A 12,942-nucleotide genomic window follows, 5' to 3' on the forward strand; every position below is an offset into this window, starting at 1 on the left:
TCTTCCCTCCGTCTAAGTAGTGAAATTACTGGTGGGGGTGCATGAAGACATTGCATCCATCTCCTGAGTGACATGTCTATTTCCAGTGATGACAGCACAAGACAGCAAGCATGACACTTAGCTGCCCTTTGCGTTTTCTCTAAATACCTTCAATGCAGCAGTCACAGAGCAGTCCTTGGATAAGAGCCTGATGAGAAGTGCAGTAAAGAGACATCATGTAAGTTATCACAAGGCAGGCAGGGGTTTGCTGCATTATGGGAATTCCCGGTATTTTCTTTCAAAACATACCATGTGTGCAAAACAAAAACAGACCAATAGATGAATAAATGTCTAAGGGGAGACAGACTACATCGCTATCTCCTCTTTGGTGCAATGAGTAATACTCCTGTGGCTTCCTGATGACTACAGTCATTTGCAATAATAAACAATCAGGCATGAGTCAGATACTTTCACTGGAGTAATGCTCAAGCTCCCTTTCTTTACTCTCTTTCTTTGTGTACCATATCTCATCTACATCCACATATAACTAAACCACACACTGTATACTTGAGGGAAATTGATTCCAACTTTTTTTCTCTCACTCTTTTGTCTTTCCAGAACTCACATGCACACAGATTCAAAAACACGCATGCTCACACATAACGAGCAGCAGATGACTGGATAACCTTTACCAGTTTGAGTTTCCAACAGAAAGCCTTCTTCACCACAATCTCATTACTGACTTCTCCTAGCAAGAATCCAGTGGGTGTTTTCACCGACTCCAAGAGCAACAGCTTCTGCTAGAAGATGGAAATTAGAGAGACCCAGTAGCCCACCACTTTCCTCATAAGAGTGCTGTCACCATGCAAGACTCCTGACATCTGTGGCCAGTTATTGGCAGAAACTTATCTTCATCCTGCTGTCAATAGAAGGGGGAAGTTCAATAAGAGATGGAGATGATATAGAGAGTAAAGAAGTTGATATGATGCGAGTATAAATGAAGAGTTATGTGAGAAAAACCAATTTCTTTATGAGCGAGGTACAATGCAGTGCAGGGTACTGATGGCTGGGCTGTCTTTGTGCATATTTGTGGAGTGTGTGGAGTATTAACAGACTTCCTGCAGATTTGTTTGGAAATTTTGTGTGCATTGTGTTGTGTACTATTATTTCCCTGCAAGTCCCATTATGTGGACATTTTCATCTGCAGCAAATTAGCTGACCTCTAATCATTCCAGCCTCTCTTCCAGATTACAGCCAGTCGGAATGAGAAATTAAAGGAGGGAATAGCGTACCAATAGGGTAATAGTTTGAGCAAGACAGGGAGCGACGTAAATCAGAAAAGGACTCTGTATGGGGAAATGTGGGAGTGCAGAGGGGAGGTGGCTCAGGTATTTCAGTCTAATTAGAAAAGAGTCAAATTTAGGGGTTGTGTTAGCTCTGTTGGAGTTAGTGATGACAGTGCTGGGGCTAGACTCTGTAAACACAGATACTGTGTCAAGACATCCTCCTTTAAACAAACACACATTTCCTGTTGTCAGTGCATGCGATTATAGTCACTGCTCGTAATTGTGATCCACTGACAGTTACAGGCACCACAAATAAACTGCACACACACTTCTTGTACAAACAAATAAAAAAACACAGTGTGTGAGATGAAATGTGTGTGATGCCAGCCCCGCTGTCTGCCTTCAAGTTAAATTTTCATTTGATTTTTATTTCTGACTCTCATTTCAAGGGAAATGCTGGAGAGTGGGCAGCTAATAGAAATGCAAACCTAGAGTTTTAATTCATCAGTTCATTATCATGCACAATAGCGAACTGAGTCACCAACATATTCCTAAAAATAACTTTAAAGAGAATCAGAAAATCATTACAGTTCTAAACCACTCAATACACTATTGATTTTCCTCTCAGATAATTCATCAGTGAACAAGTGCTTTTGTCATTGCCATGGTCATACTGAAACTTATTGATCACAGAAAATAGAGACCAAAATTTTACATATGACTCATCTTAAACTGCTGAGTCATCACTTAGGTTTATATCTGTAGATGCACCATGGAAATTGCACTTTTTACTCTCTTTTATGGAAAAAAGTGATGTTAAATTGAATCTTCAGTCGGTTTCTTGTTAGACAGCTATTTTTCAAACTCAGAAACGTCTGCACTATAATTCCTGTACTGAGAAATATTACTTAAACAATTCAAGAGACCACACTCAGTTCAAGAGCACAGTTCTTGTAATGCCTTTTGTCTGTCACTTCTCCTGTGTTTATGGGTGTTGATGTGAACATTTGAGACTGAGCCTTGGAACAATTCATAAGCAAAATGGCCTTGTGAGTTTGTATATCCACAAAACCCCGAACTGTTTAAATGACACATCCTTTAGCATAGTACACAAGGAGCTTGTGACACAAACACATCAACATCCCACACTGAGTCTATTGTGCCAATCCTTTGACGGCGGATCACTCAAATGTGTGCAGCACAGAAACAAAGTGGGAAAAAAACACACAAATAGGTCATGTTTATGTGCTCAGCATTTATTCTAAAGGTCAAGCTATTTAATACAATTGTCATGCTCTTTCATACACATGCTTATGTTTTTTTAAACAACCCTTTTGATCAGATGTATCCATTTCTTCCCAGTGGAACTTCGCTAATTAGATTACTCCAGAAGTGAACAAAGATGAAAATGAAATTTGTCACTAACCACAGAAAATGAATTTAATTCCCCAAGATCCAGTTTGATCGATGACGTGATTACTGTAAAAAGTAACTCCAGTTAAACAACAACAGACTATCCAAAATCTGGACTTTGAGGCAAAACACACAATAACACCAAACATCCACTCCGACCACTACAACAGAGAGTCAAAGTATCAAACTAATGACTTAGAATAGGGGACATTTGGAAGCAGGTCCTAAAATAGTGCCTAAACCTGTGTTTCCTTCTTTCTTAAACATCTGCAAACAGTCACCTTGTCTTGTCTGCTCCTCACTGCTAATTTACCCCCACGTGATTCGTATAGAACTGGAGACACACAGAGGAGGAAAGATGATCAGTTAAATTAAAGAACAGACAGAAAAGCGGCTCCAGGTCAGCAGGTACACTTCATCCCACATGTGTCTGTGTCAGACCTGTACACGTAGTCACTATGTTGTGACTGTGAACATGGGATAGAGTAGGGGAAATTGGAAGTGATCTGTAAGTCTCTTAGTGCCTACCTCAGTTATTTGCACACGAACACACATACTGTACACACAGGTAACTTGAGATATAAACATAATTCAAAAAGTCGAATGTTCATGCCAGCTCTGTGAGGTCTCTTTGCACCACCTGCCAAAGTTCTACTGCTCCCCTGTTTCTAGCAGAGGGTCCGCTAAATTGTCAGTGGGGCAACAATTATAACCAAGTGAACCAAGTGACATTTTCCCTTCCTGTCTGTCTAATATTTTTTTTTCATATGTTTTTCAGTTTTGTGAGTGATGTGCACACATTTTAGGCACCAGTTGAACTGAGGATACCTTTGACATGATTGCAGTAGCAAAAATATATGAATTAAATCAAGATGTGTTGAAGCAGCATTGCATTATATACGTTTTAAAGATACATGTTAGGTAGTACAAGTGTCTATGAGAACTTATCACGGAACTGCTGTAGGCTGTAGTCTGTCTCAGGGTAATCTATCTTTTTGTGTAATGCCAAACTGTCTTTGTGATGCTGAGCTCAAAGCTCTTTGGGATCAGTCAGTCTATTCCAGGAAATCCCATTCTTCTTTTGGCTGAACACTGTCTGTAGCTGCATGCTTTATATTTAAAGCAGTGATGCAAATCTATCTTGGCATTTTAATCGAAAGTTACTGTATTTCTGCTTTTTCTTAAACGGTGAAATTGAAAATTCACAGATAACAACAGTAATTGTATTTTGACATTAAAAATATAATTTCAATTAAACAGATTATGTGTACTGATGGATTAGTTTTTATTAATCTCTGGCTCTCTTCCACAGCGTGTCTTTGTTTGCCTTTGTCTGCCTCCCTTCACCCCAACACAGTATGTGGTCTGAGCCTGGTTCTGCTGGAGGTTTCTTCCTGTTAAAAGGGAGTTTTTCCTCCCCACTGTCACCATGATGCTTGCTAATAGGTGTCATATTATTGTTGGGATTCTCTCTGTTTTTTTGTATTATTGTGGGGTCTTTACCTTACAATATTAGCACCTTGAGGCAACTGTTATTGTGATTTGGTATATAAATAAAATTGAGTTTAACTGAATTAATTTCAATATTACAGAAATATAAGAAATGATTTTGATAACCAATACTGTTATTTACATTAGCCCAGTGCAGTCAGACAGCTACCATTCTCCTGGCAACCTCCAAACACAGACTCATCCATCAAATTTCCAGACGGAGAAATGTGATTCATCATCACTCTAGAGAACAAGTCTTCGCTGCTCTAGAGCCCAGTGGTGGCGTGCTTTAGGCCACTGCATTTGAAGCTTTGTATTGTGCTTAGTGATGTAAGGCTTGGATGCAGCTGCTTGGCCAAGGAAGCTCATTCCAGGAAGATCTCTATGCACTGTTCTAGAGCTAAACTGAAGGCCACATGAAATTTGAAGGTCTGCAGTGATTGACTCTGCAGAAAGTTGGCGACCTCTGCACACTATGCACCTCAGCATCGGCTCACCCCGCTCTGTGATTTTACTTGGCATACCACTTTGTGGCAGAATTGCTGTCATTCCCAGTCCTTCCAAACAGGAATATTTAGTAGTGAGGAAATTTCATAACTATCATGGCACCACGCTGGAATTCACTGAGCTCCTGAGAGTGACTCATTCTTTCACAAATGTTTGTAGAAGCAGCCTGCATGCCTAGGTGCTTGATTTTTATAAACCTTGGGCCACTGAAGTGATTGGAACAACTGAATTCAATAATTTGAATGGCTGAGTGAATACTTTTGGCAGTATAGTGTAGGTACAATCCTTCATATCTTGAGCCTGAAGATGTACACGTATGCCGACGAGTTCTATTCTCCTCCACCTTTGGCATATTACTTACATGGTCTCTAGCCAGATATATAAAATGTAATCAGGTGTAACAGTGGTGTCCATCTTGGCCACTGTATTCAAGATAGTGGAGCAACATGGCACCTTCCACAAAGGGGCCCCCCTATTTTTAAATCAACTAATTTTAAGATTGTGAGAATCAGTTTGTTTGAAGATCTAATTACACACTAATCAATCTATATTTATGAGTAAAATATTCTATATTCAAATACTCAAATAGACCAAAAAAACGACTGTGCTATTTAATTAGTCCTGTATTGCCTGCAACCACCCCTTAAAGCTATAGTGTTATTTTTTACCTTTATGTGTCAGCTTGCCTCACATCACATTGCTTTACATCTAAGTACCCATATCTGCTGATCAGTGGAATAAAGGGAAACCAGTTGCAGAATCTGTTTTGAATGTGCAGAGTACAAGCAAAACAGGAATGAGCGTATAAAAACATTACTACACTGTGCTACCAGTGGCCACAAACTTAACAGGATACCTTTAAAAGTTGTACAGTTTCTATGTCATTCACAAACATGTACGTTTTTATGTTGAGAGACTTATAAAAATATCTGATCCCATGGAAAGAACCTCGGTGAATGCACATGGCCCCAACAAACTTAACACCTCATGTTACCAGTTATACTATATGTTAGGCCCCACTCTAAACACAGAGAAAATCCACAAATCAAGACTCAATAGGGGCTGGAGTGGAATGTGTTATGTTAAGACCATTCACCTGGTTAGATTTTACCCGGGCTATGCCAATTACATTCAGGACACACACATGCAGATATGTACTGTACCTACAACATGATTACAAACTGAGAGGAAAAAAAACAAGGTAGGAAGAACAGACAAGTGTGTGGTCATGTTTATGGGTTTGGAAAAGACTGTGGCATTTCCTGAAAGTCCATGCCAAGTGTATGTTTTGTGTTCTGCCCGACCTTCAGCTTGTTTAACACACATCTTTCTCACCGTGTTGCAAATATTGTTGAGGCTGTCTTTGATTTACTTTGCTGCCAGCCAGTGTGCAGGGTTTCACAAGAACAGGTGATTAAAAAAAGTAAACTGCAACAGGAAAATATTTAAAGACTATTTGGGATCATTTCGTGTGATTAACAACTTATTTGACACATTCTCTCTTTTCCTCTTGCAGTGTGCTAAATCCTTTTGGACTTCCATAAACATAAAGATTTATATACAAATACTGTTTGATCCTAGCTCAGAGGGGGGAAGAGTGTGTCTCTCACAGGAAAATACAACATAAATATACGCAAGCACTCAGGGAGCACTTACAGAAGATACTGGAAAACTTTTTCTTACTACACTTCAAAACCTTATTGACCCCGATGCCCCTGCCCGGCTGAAGCCTTGTAGTGACGGAAAAACTGTGACCTCCATGTCACGGCTTACAGGAAGTGTCCTTTTTTTAATAGTTAGCAAAAAAACAAACAGTGCCAATTAAAAATGTTGTAGCTAATGTAAACCACATTATATTAACCAGATTCAGGGAAGTTTATTCAGACATGGGTTGACTGCCCCGGGAACCTCATGACCCAAAGGCTGCCGAGAGTGTTGGAGCTAAATTTAGAGTGCCATTAAGTTGCAACACCGTTCCAAAAAAAACCCCAACCATTTGCCGGTAAAGGTCTACGCAAATGGATGTTATATTACAATCACAAAAGAGTTAATGAACTTTAGAGGAGTGTACTTGATGACATGCTGATCCTTGCAGATCCAGTCACGGGTCATGGTGTTGATGCAGCATTAGTCTAGTGTGTCACTTCCTGCAATTAGTGGAACAAACCTAAAAAGGCACTCTAAGATTTTAACTTAGCCACAGATGAGTCATGGTCTTTCTTGAGGGATCTAATATTAATGCTGTTCCTCAGAAATATTGAGTAATGAAAGAAAAGCAAAACAAAAAAGTTAAATTGGATTGAAGCCACCCGATCTAAATCCTTAGAAGCAATGGATTCTAAGTGTAGTCCTTATATTATACCATGCTGATATTTGTAAATCTTCATGTGTGGATCAGTAAACCAGTAAAATGAGCGATCTTTTTAACTTTGAATACATTGTTACAGGTTTTGGTTAGAAGGAAGGTTTTTGATTTGTGAAGCATTAAATAGAGATGTCTAACTAGTTCCTGCTTTTCTTCTATGTCTGTAGCATTTTGAGCCAGGCATGTTAAAGGGTATGACCTCGTGCCTATTTACAAGGGTGTCCCGTTACAACCTCCCTACTAGATCATTGCTGTGTAGCACACATAGAAAGACCTCCCAGGCTGACACATCTCTAAGAAAAACAAATATTTTTAATACCTACTACTCCAAATTGTGGCCTTACTCATTCTTATATTACGGTCAGATAAACACAAATCCCATCAGGTAAAGTATAGATTATGCTCAACTACTCACTGGTGTTAGCATCTGACATTTGATTGCTGCTTTAGGCAGAGGATAGCAGAGCTGTCTGTGTCAATAATGCTGCAACATGCATCACAAAAATCAAAAACACAGAGGCCTCTGACAGTACTCAGTGGGGCACTCTCTGCCATTCTGTTTGACATCTTACATACAGTTAAGATTTCCACCCGGAGGAGCCTCTGCCTTCCTCACCCCAGAAATCATGTAAAAATGGATGTGTATGGTTTTATATGTGTAGTTGAGGGAGGATGAAGGAGGTGGAACAAGAAAAAAAATGTCTTAAATCATGTCTTTTAAGGTAGCATTTAAGCTTCTTTGAGTGGTCATTTGAACTGCACAATTACTGTATTTAACTTATGCTTGATCAAGTGTGTTTTCATGCTGAAGTAAATGAAGTGCTTTCATAACTGGATTCAGACTTTAGTTTGGAATGAAAGATAAAATGAAATAAAGCTGCAAACATTTACACATTTCGGCACACATCCGCCAGCACATTTAGGAAATAAATACCCAAGACCCTGGAAATATGATTTAAGCTAACCATTGCCTTCTTGTACTGATGTAGACAGGCTATTGGCTATGACAACACCCAACCGCAAATCCCACACATCAGAGATCTGGGGTGTGGTCAGACACAAACTAGGCATGATGTTTTTTAGCCGGCCAGGTGTTAAGTTGCACTTTCTTTCAGTACTTTGATAATTAGGCATTAATAAGACAACTGTAGTGTAAAGAGCTACTTGAGTAATCCCAAATCACCCACACCCTTCCTTCATACACCAACACGGACACAGTGAAACACAAATGCAGATGGTCTTTCTTTTTCAGCAGCTGTCTCTGTCAGCAGGAAGGATGACATGTTTGGTCTGCTCCCAGTGGAGCCAAAGCATCTGACCAGATGTGAGCAATAAGGAGAATCTCAGGTCATACTAATACAACATTTTTTGTGAATTTATTATATATGCACAATAACTAACACCATATTATAAACATTTTTTTCATTTGTTCCATTTTCTCTTTTATACAGTAAATAGTATTAGTGTACAAATGTATACAAAATTTATTCAGGCTAGTGAAGATCCACAAAAGAGTATTTTATGTACGGTATTAAAGCACAATCAGATATCGGAGGGACACACACATGCCTGCACATAGACAGGGGACCCTCTGGGTAAAACACAAGTCAACACATAACTTTGCTAGACAGCATAACCTGATCACACCAGTATATCACCATGAAGGCGAGGTGGAGAGAACTTTACTTTTATTCTTAAAAAAAATAAACAGGGAAAAGATGAACTTATGTATGATCTTTATGACTTACTAAAACCTAAGACCAAGTAAGGCAATGGAAAATTATCATTGGTAAAAGATTGCTCTCAAAGTTCTCTCCAGCACGCCCTGATGCTGATCGTAGGCATAGACAGAGTTCAAACACAGAACAAGCTCATCCCATGACATTGCAGCATTTCGACACTGAGCCTTCAGCGTCTGCTTCACAGCACTTATAGAGCAACACAAAGAGGAAACAAGCATAAAGAGAACAGCAAGAAAACAAAGAAACAGTCATTTTGATATGCTGATCTCATTCACAAGTCATCTTGGCTCCTGAGTCTGGCGATCCAGAAAGGAAACAGAAACAGGATTAATAAAGAGAGGTGTTGGAACCCAAGCTCAAGCCTGGCTTAGCTTTGTTTTGGCAAAAGAGGGGAATGATATTCCTCTCTCATCATCAAAGTCAACGGTTGTTTCCATCACCTATCCGTAAGCCAAAAAATTAGAATAACTGCAGCAGATTTGGACCATTTCATAACAAATTACTGCAAGGGCTACCCTCTCTGCTAAACTGCAGCAAGCATTAGCATAGAAGCATACATGGTAAGAATACAAATCTGATGTGTTGCTTCATTCAGATGCCAGACAGTTTGATTTACTACGTAGGCACTGGGAATTTGATGCATCAAACTGAAGACAACCAAAGCTGTCACTTGAACTACAAATATATTTGAAAATTGCAATATCCTAATAGATTATCACATTGGATGCAACCTGACTTCACTTATGTCTTAGTGAAATATCTATTATATCTAGCTAATATTGTAGCTCGTTTACTGATGTACACCCACATCTGAGGAATATCTCGAATTAAACTATTGTGCAGATTCTCTTTAGTAGGTTTGCGGTCATTGGTACTGTGTGGAGCTTTGGTGTCAAAAAGTCGGTGTTGTCTTTCGCTCTGTACTGAGCACATGCTGCTACAATACAACACCTAGCTAGACACAAAATGCTTACTGATTTTGAGTACAAAAATGAAATGTAGATAGGTTGGTAAAGTACATTTAAAAACAAATCAAAAGGGATACTTTTAATACTTGCTCTGGTTGCCAAAATAAACGATCCTTACAGCATACTTATTCATTCACAATGAATATAATTAGCAACAAACAATATCGACAACCACACAAATCAATGCTGTCAGTGAACATACAGGCTTCGAATGAGATTTAGTTGGCATAGTGGGAAAACTTCTTTCAGCCTCCTCAAAATAAATCAGACACACAAGAGAAAATGAGGCAGAATTAAAGGGTTTGGTTAGCTCTTACTCTTGCACCATAGGAGAATATTAAGGAGTATATCATGAAAATGAGTGCAGCTGAGCACAGTAAATGTGTCTCTCTTCTTGAAAATAATGAGGAGGTAATGAATGAGCACCCTTTGGCATTGGCAAATGGAAATGCTGATATTGGTCTTGAGAAAATAAAAATGTCTCATTGCAAATATTCTGCATACATCCTGTATGGTGCAACTCGAGTGTCTTCTGGCCTCCAGCGAAATGACTTGATGATCAGTGTATGAGTGTGTGTAAACGCGTGTAGGGGTCATGAGTGTTGCAAAGATGTGCTGAGCCACAACAGCAGCAGCTGAAACCCGAACACTGGCCAAAGGCTCGGTCTTAGACAAGTCCCTCCTCCACAATCAGAATCGTCTTCCTGTTGGACAGATCAAGTGTAAGTAAATTAGAAGCAGTCTTCTCTGACATTCAAAAGCTCTACGTCACCTGCTACCACTACTACTGCTGCTACTAACAATATGATTACACTATATCTAACGCTATCATATCCAGTTATTCTATAGACTACTGGCCTGTGTTGTATCAAGTCTTCTTTTCACACTGAAGATAGACAGGTTTTTAGAGAAGCATATTTTCCCCCTTGATACAACAACAAAGTACATACCTGCCACATTATATCTCTTATAACTAGATGGAACCGGAGATAGTTAGCATAGCAGAAATACTCAGAACTGTGTGGCTCAATCCCAAGTTGACAAAAAACATCTACCCAGCACACTGAGCGCATACAGATTATTTATTTAGATATCATTAGTTTTACCCATACAAAACCTGAAGTGTAAAAACAACAGTTTATGGTGTTATCTCCTTGTGTGTTTCCTGGACAGCTGCAGAGACAGGTTAGCTCTTTCTGTGGCTAAATAGCTATGCGGTCCAGTGTTATAATAAGCAGCGAGAGCGGTATCAACATATATACTTGTGTTTTATTCAACTGTCAGCAAAAAAGCAAACAAGCACATTGCCAAAATGAAATATTAATTTAAAAGCTCTGTTCAAATATTTAGAGGTGTTTTCAGACCTCAATCTTTGTGCAACGGCTTGCACCTGGTAGCTTCAGTGTGTGGCTGTTTTTTTATTTAATGGGAGTATTCAGGATATCCGTGCATGCCAAAGGCCTAGGAGAAAGAGGTGGGGGTCTTCTGTATTCAAAGGGCAGGAAAGCCATGTGAAGCTTCCTTTGTTTACTCCAGTGACAAAATGGACTGGCCTGGACACAAACTGTCTTCCTATGAGGAGCTTAGCCAAAAGTAATGGGACAGATGGGAGAGGAAAAGGACACGGCCTACATTTACTCCGTTCATCTACTTCCTACGTTATTCCTCCCCTCCCTTTTTGCTTCCCAGCATGGCCTCTTCATAATATAAACACCAAAAGGCACATGAATTGGTGGCCTGTTGTGTGTATGTTCTACTGCTTTATAGCACAATGAAAGGCAGAGTTCACAAAGATATGCCAGATATTTTTTTTCCAAATATTTAGATGTCTTATAAATTGTTCACAGTTGGGTGGTGACTCAACGAGTTCACATATAATTTATCTGCTTTGCTCTTTTGTTTTATGGATTTAGCTGATATGATACATGAATGTCTACTAGTAACTTTTTACAATACTTTAAACATTATTTTTTTATACAAAACTGTGCAAAATTATATACAATATAAGAAAGATGCAGCATTCTGCGAGTAAGGGAATTATTCAACAAAGAAAAGATCTCACCTATTTATTAAGCTGTGTTATACTTTTTCATTTATTTTTTTCTCATCAGCTATTTCCTTATTGAATTATTTTAGTGAGTATAATACCTCATGAAAATTAAAATCTTTACTGTTTATAAAAGTTTTAAAATTGTAATAACCATCATATTACATATTACAACATAATGGAAAAGTGAAAAAATAAATTAGCTTTAAGGATTGAAAGCCCATCATACTACCTGATTTACACTGCCCCTAAAAAGAACTTTGCAATCTCCAAGAAACTGTGAATATCATAGAAGTTAATATGTTAGTAATGAGCCTTCTGAAGCAGTGAGACGGCACTGACCCTGAAGTCAGAACCAGAAACAAGAGTAAAGGTGTAGGGCTCATTGTAGAACCTTTGCTGACTGGGCACAAAGGTTCATCCTGCCAGACAAGAGCAGCAGCCATTGGGAAGCAGAAACATGAAAGAAGAATGAAAAATGATGAGTGACAAGAAGACAGAAAGGAATATAAACAAATGAGTGAGCATTAGAACTAAAATAAAAAGTATTAAAAACTGATAAATAACACAAAAACTGGATGGATAAATCAAAGATGAAGGAAGCTCAAAGGGCAGGTAATAGAAATTGCTTTAAATCTATGCAGAAAGCACATTGCTGATGAAAACCAGACAGAAACTGACAGAAGCCAACCGTTTAGTCTGGCTAATAGAGCTGTTTCCAGCAATATTCTCTGCACAAGGGCACATATGTGACTGTCTTACATATTCATTGTTGTCAAAGCACACGTCCGGCCCTTTGCGATATCTGGCTTTATCAACCATGTCACACGGATCTGGACCTTCAGCTGAATGGACACTCAGGAAAATTCTGACTGTGCACATTTAACACATTTTAACAATAAAAATTCAATAATGCTTATACATGTACTCAGAAACACTTCATTTTTATAGCAACAAATGACACCACCAGTCATGTCGAGGTACTTTATATTGCAAACAGTGCATCATTATAGTTAGACAGACAACAATGATCCCTTATGAGGAAGCACTGGAGCAACAGTGGAGAGAAATAACACATTTTTAAGAGAAATAACTGTTAAAGTATGGATAGCAGCAATCTGCAAAGACCTAATTACAAATTACT

At 38.8% G+C, this 12,942-nt stretch overlaps 1 protein-coding gene across 2 annotated transcripts in view; it reads right to left on the minus strand.

The window, feature by feature from the left end:
* Window positions 1–8,432: 8,432 nt before the first annotated feature.
* The window catches only part of LOC116318275 (voltage-dependent calcium channel subunit alpha-2/delta-1), a 67,786-nt gene continuing 63,276 nt past the window's right edge, over window positions 8,433–12,942 (minus strand). Inside the window, exons 37-38 of one of the 2 annotated variants that reach the window (XM_039615763.1) lie at window positions 12,561–12,643; window positions 8,433–10,455 (exon numbers count right to left, since the gene is read on the minus strand). In XM_039615763.1, coding sequence (XP_039471697.1) covers window positions 10,345–10,455; window positions 12,561–12,643 — 194 coding nt within the window. In that variant the 3' untranslated portion in view covers window positions 8,433–10,344. Of the gene's footprint in view, window positions 10,456–12,228; window positions 12,644–12,942 lie in introns of those variants that run through there. The other variant, XM_039615762.1, reaches the window with a different exon arrangement.

Source organism: Oreochromis aureus, linkage group 7 (genome assembly GCF_013358895.1).
Source record: "Oreochromis aureus strain Israel breed Guangdong linkage group 7, ZZ_aureus, whole genome shotgun sequence".
NCBI lineage: Eukaryota > Metazoa > Chordata > Actinopteri > Cichliformes > Cichlidae > Oreochromis > Oreochromis aureus.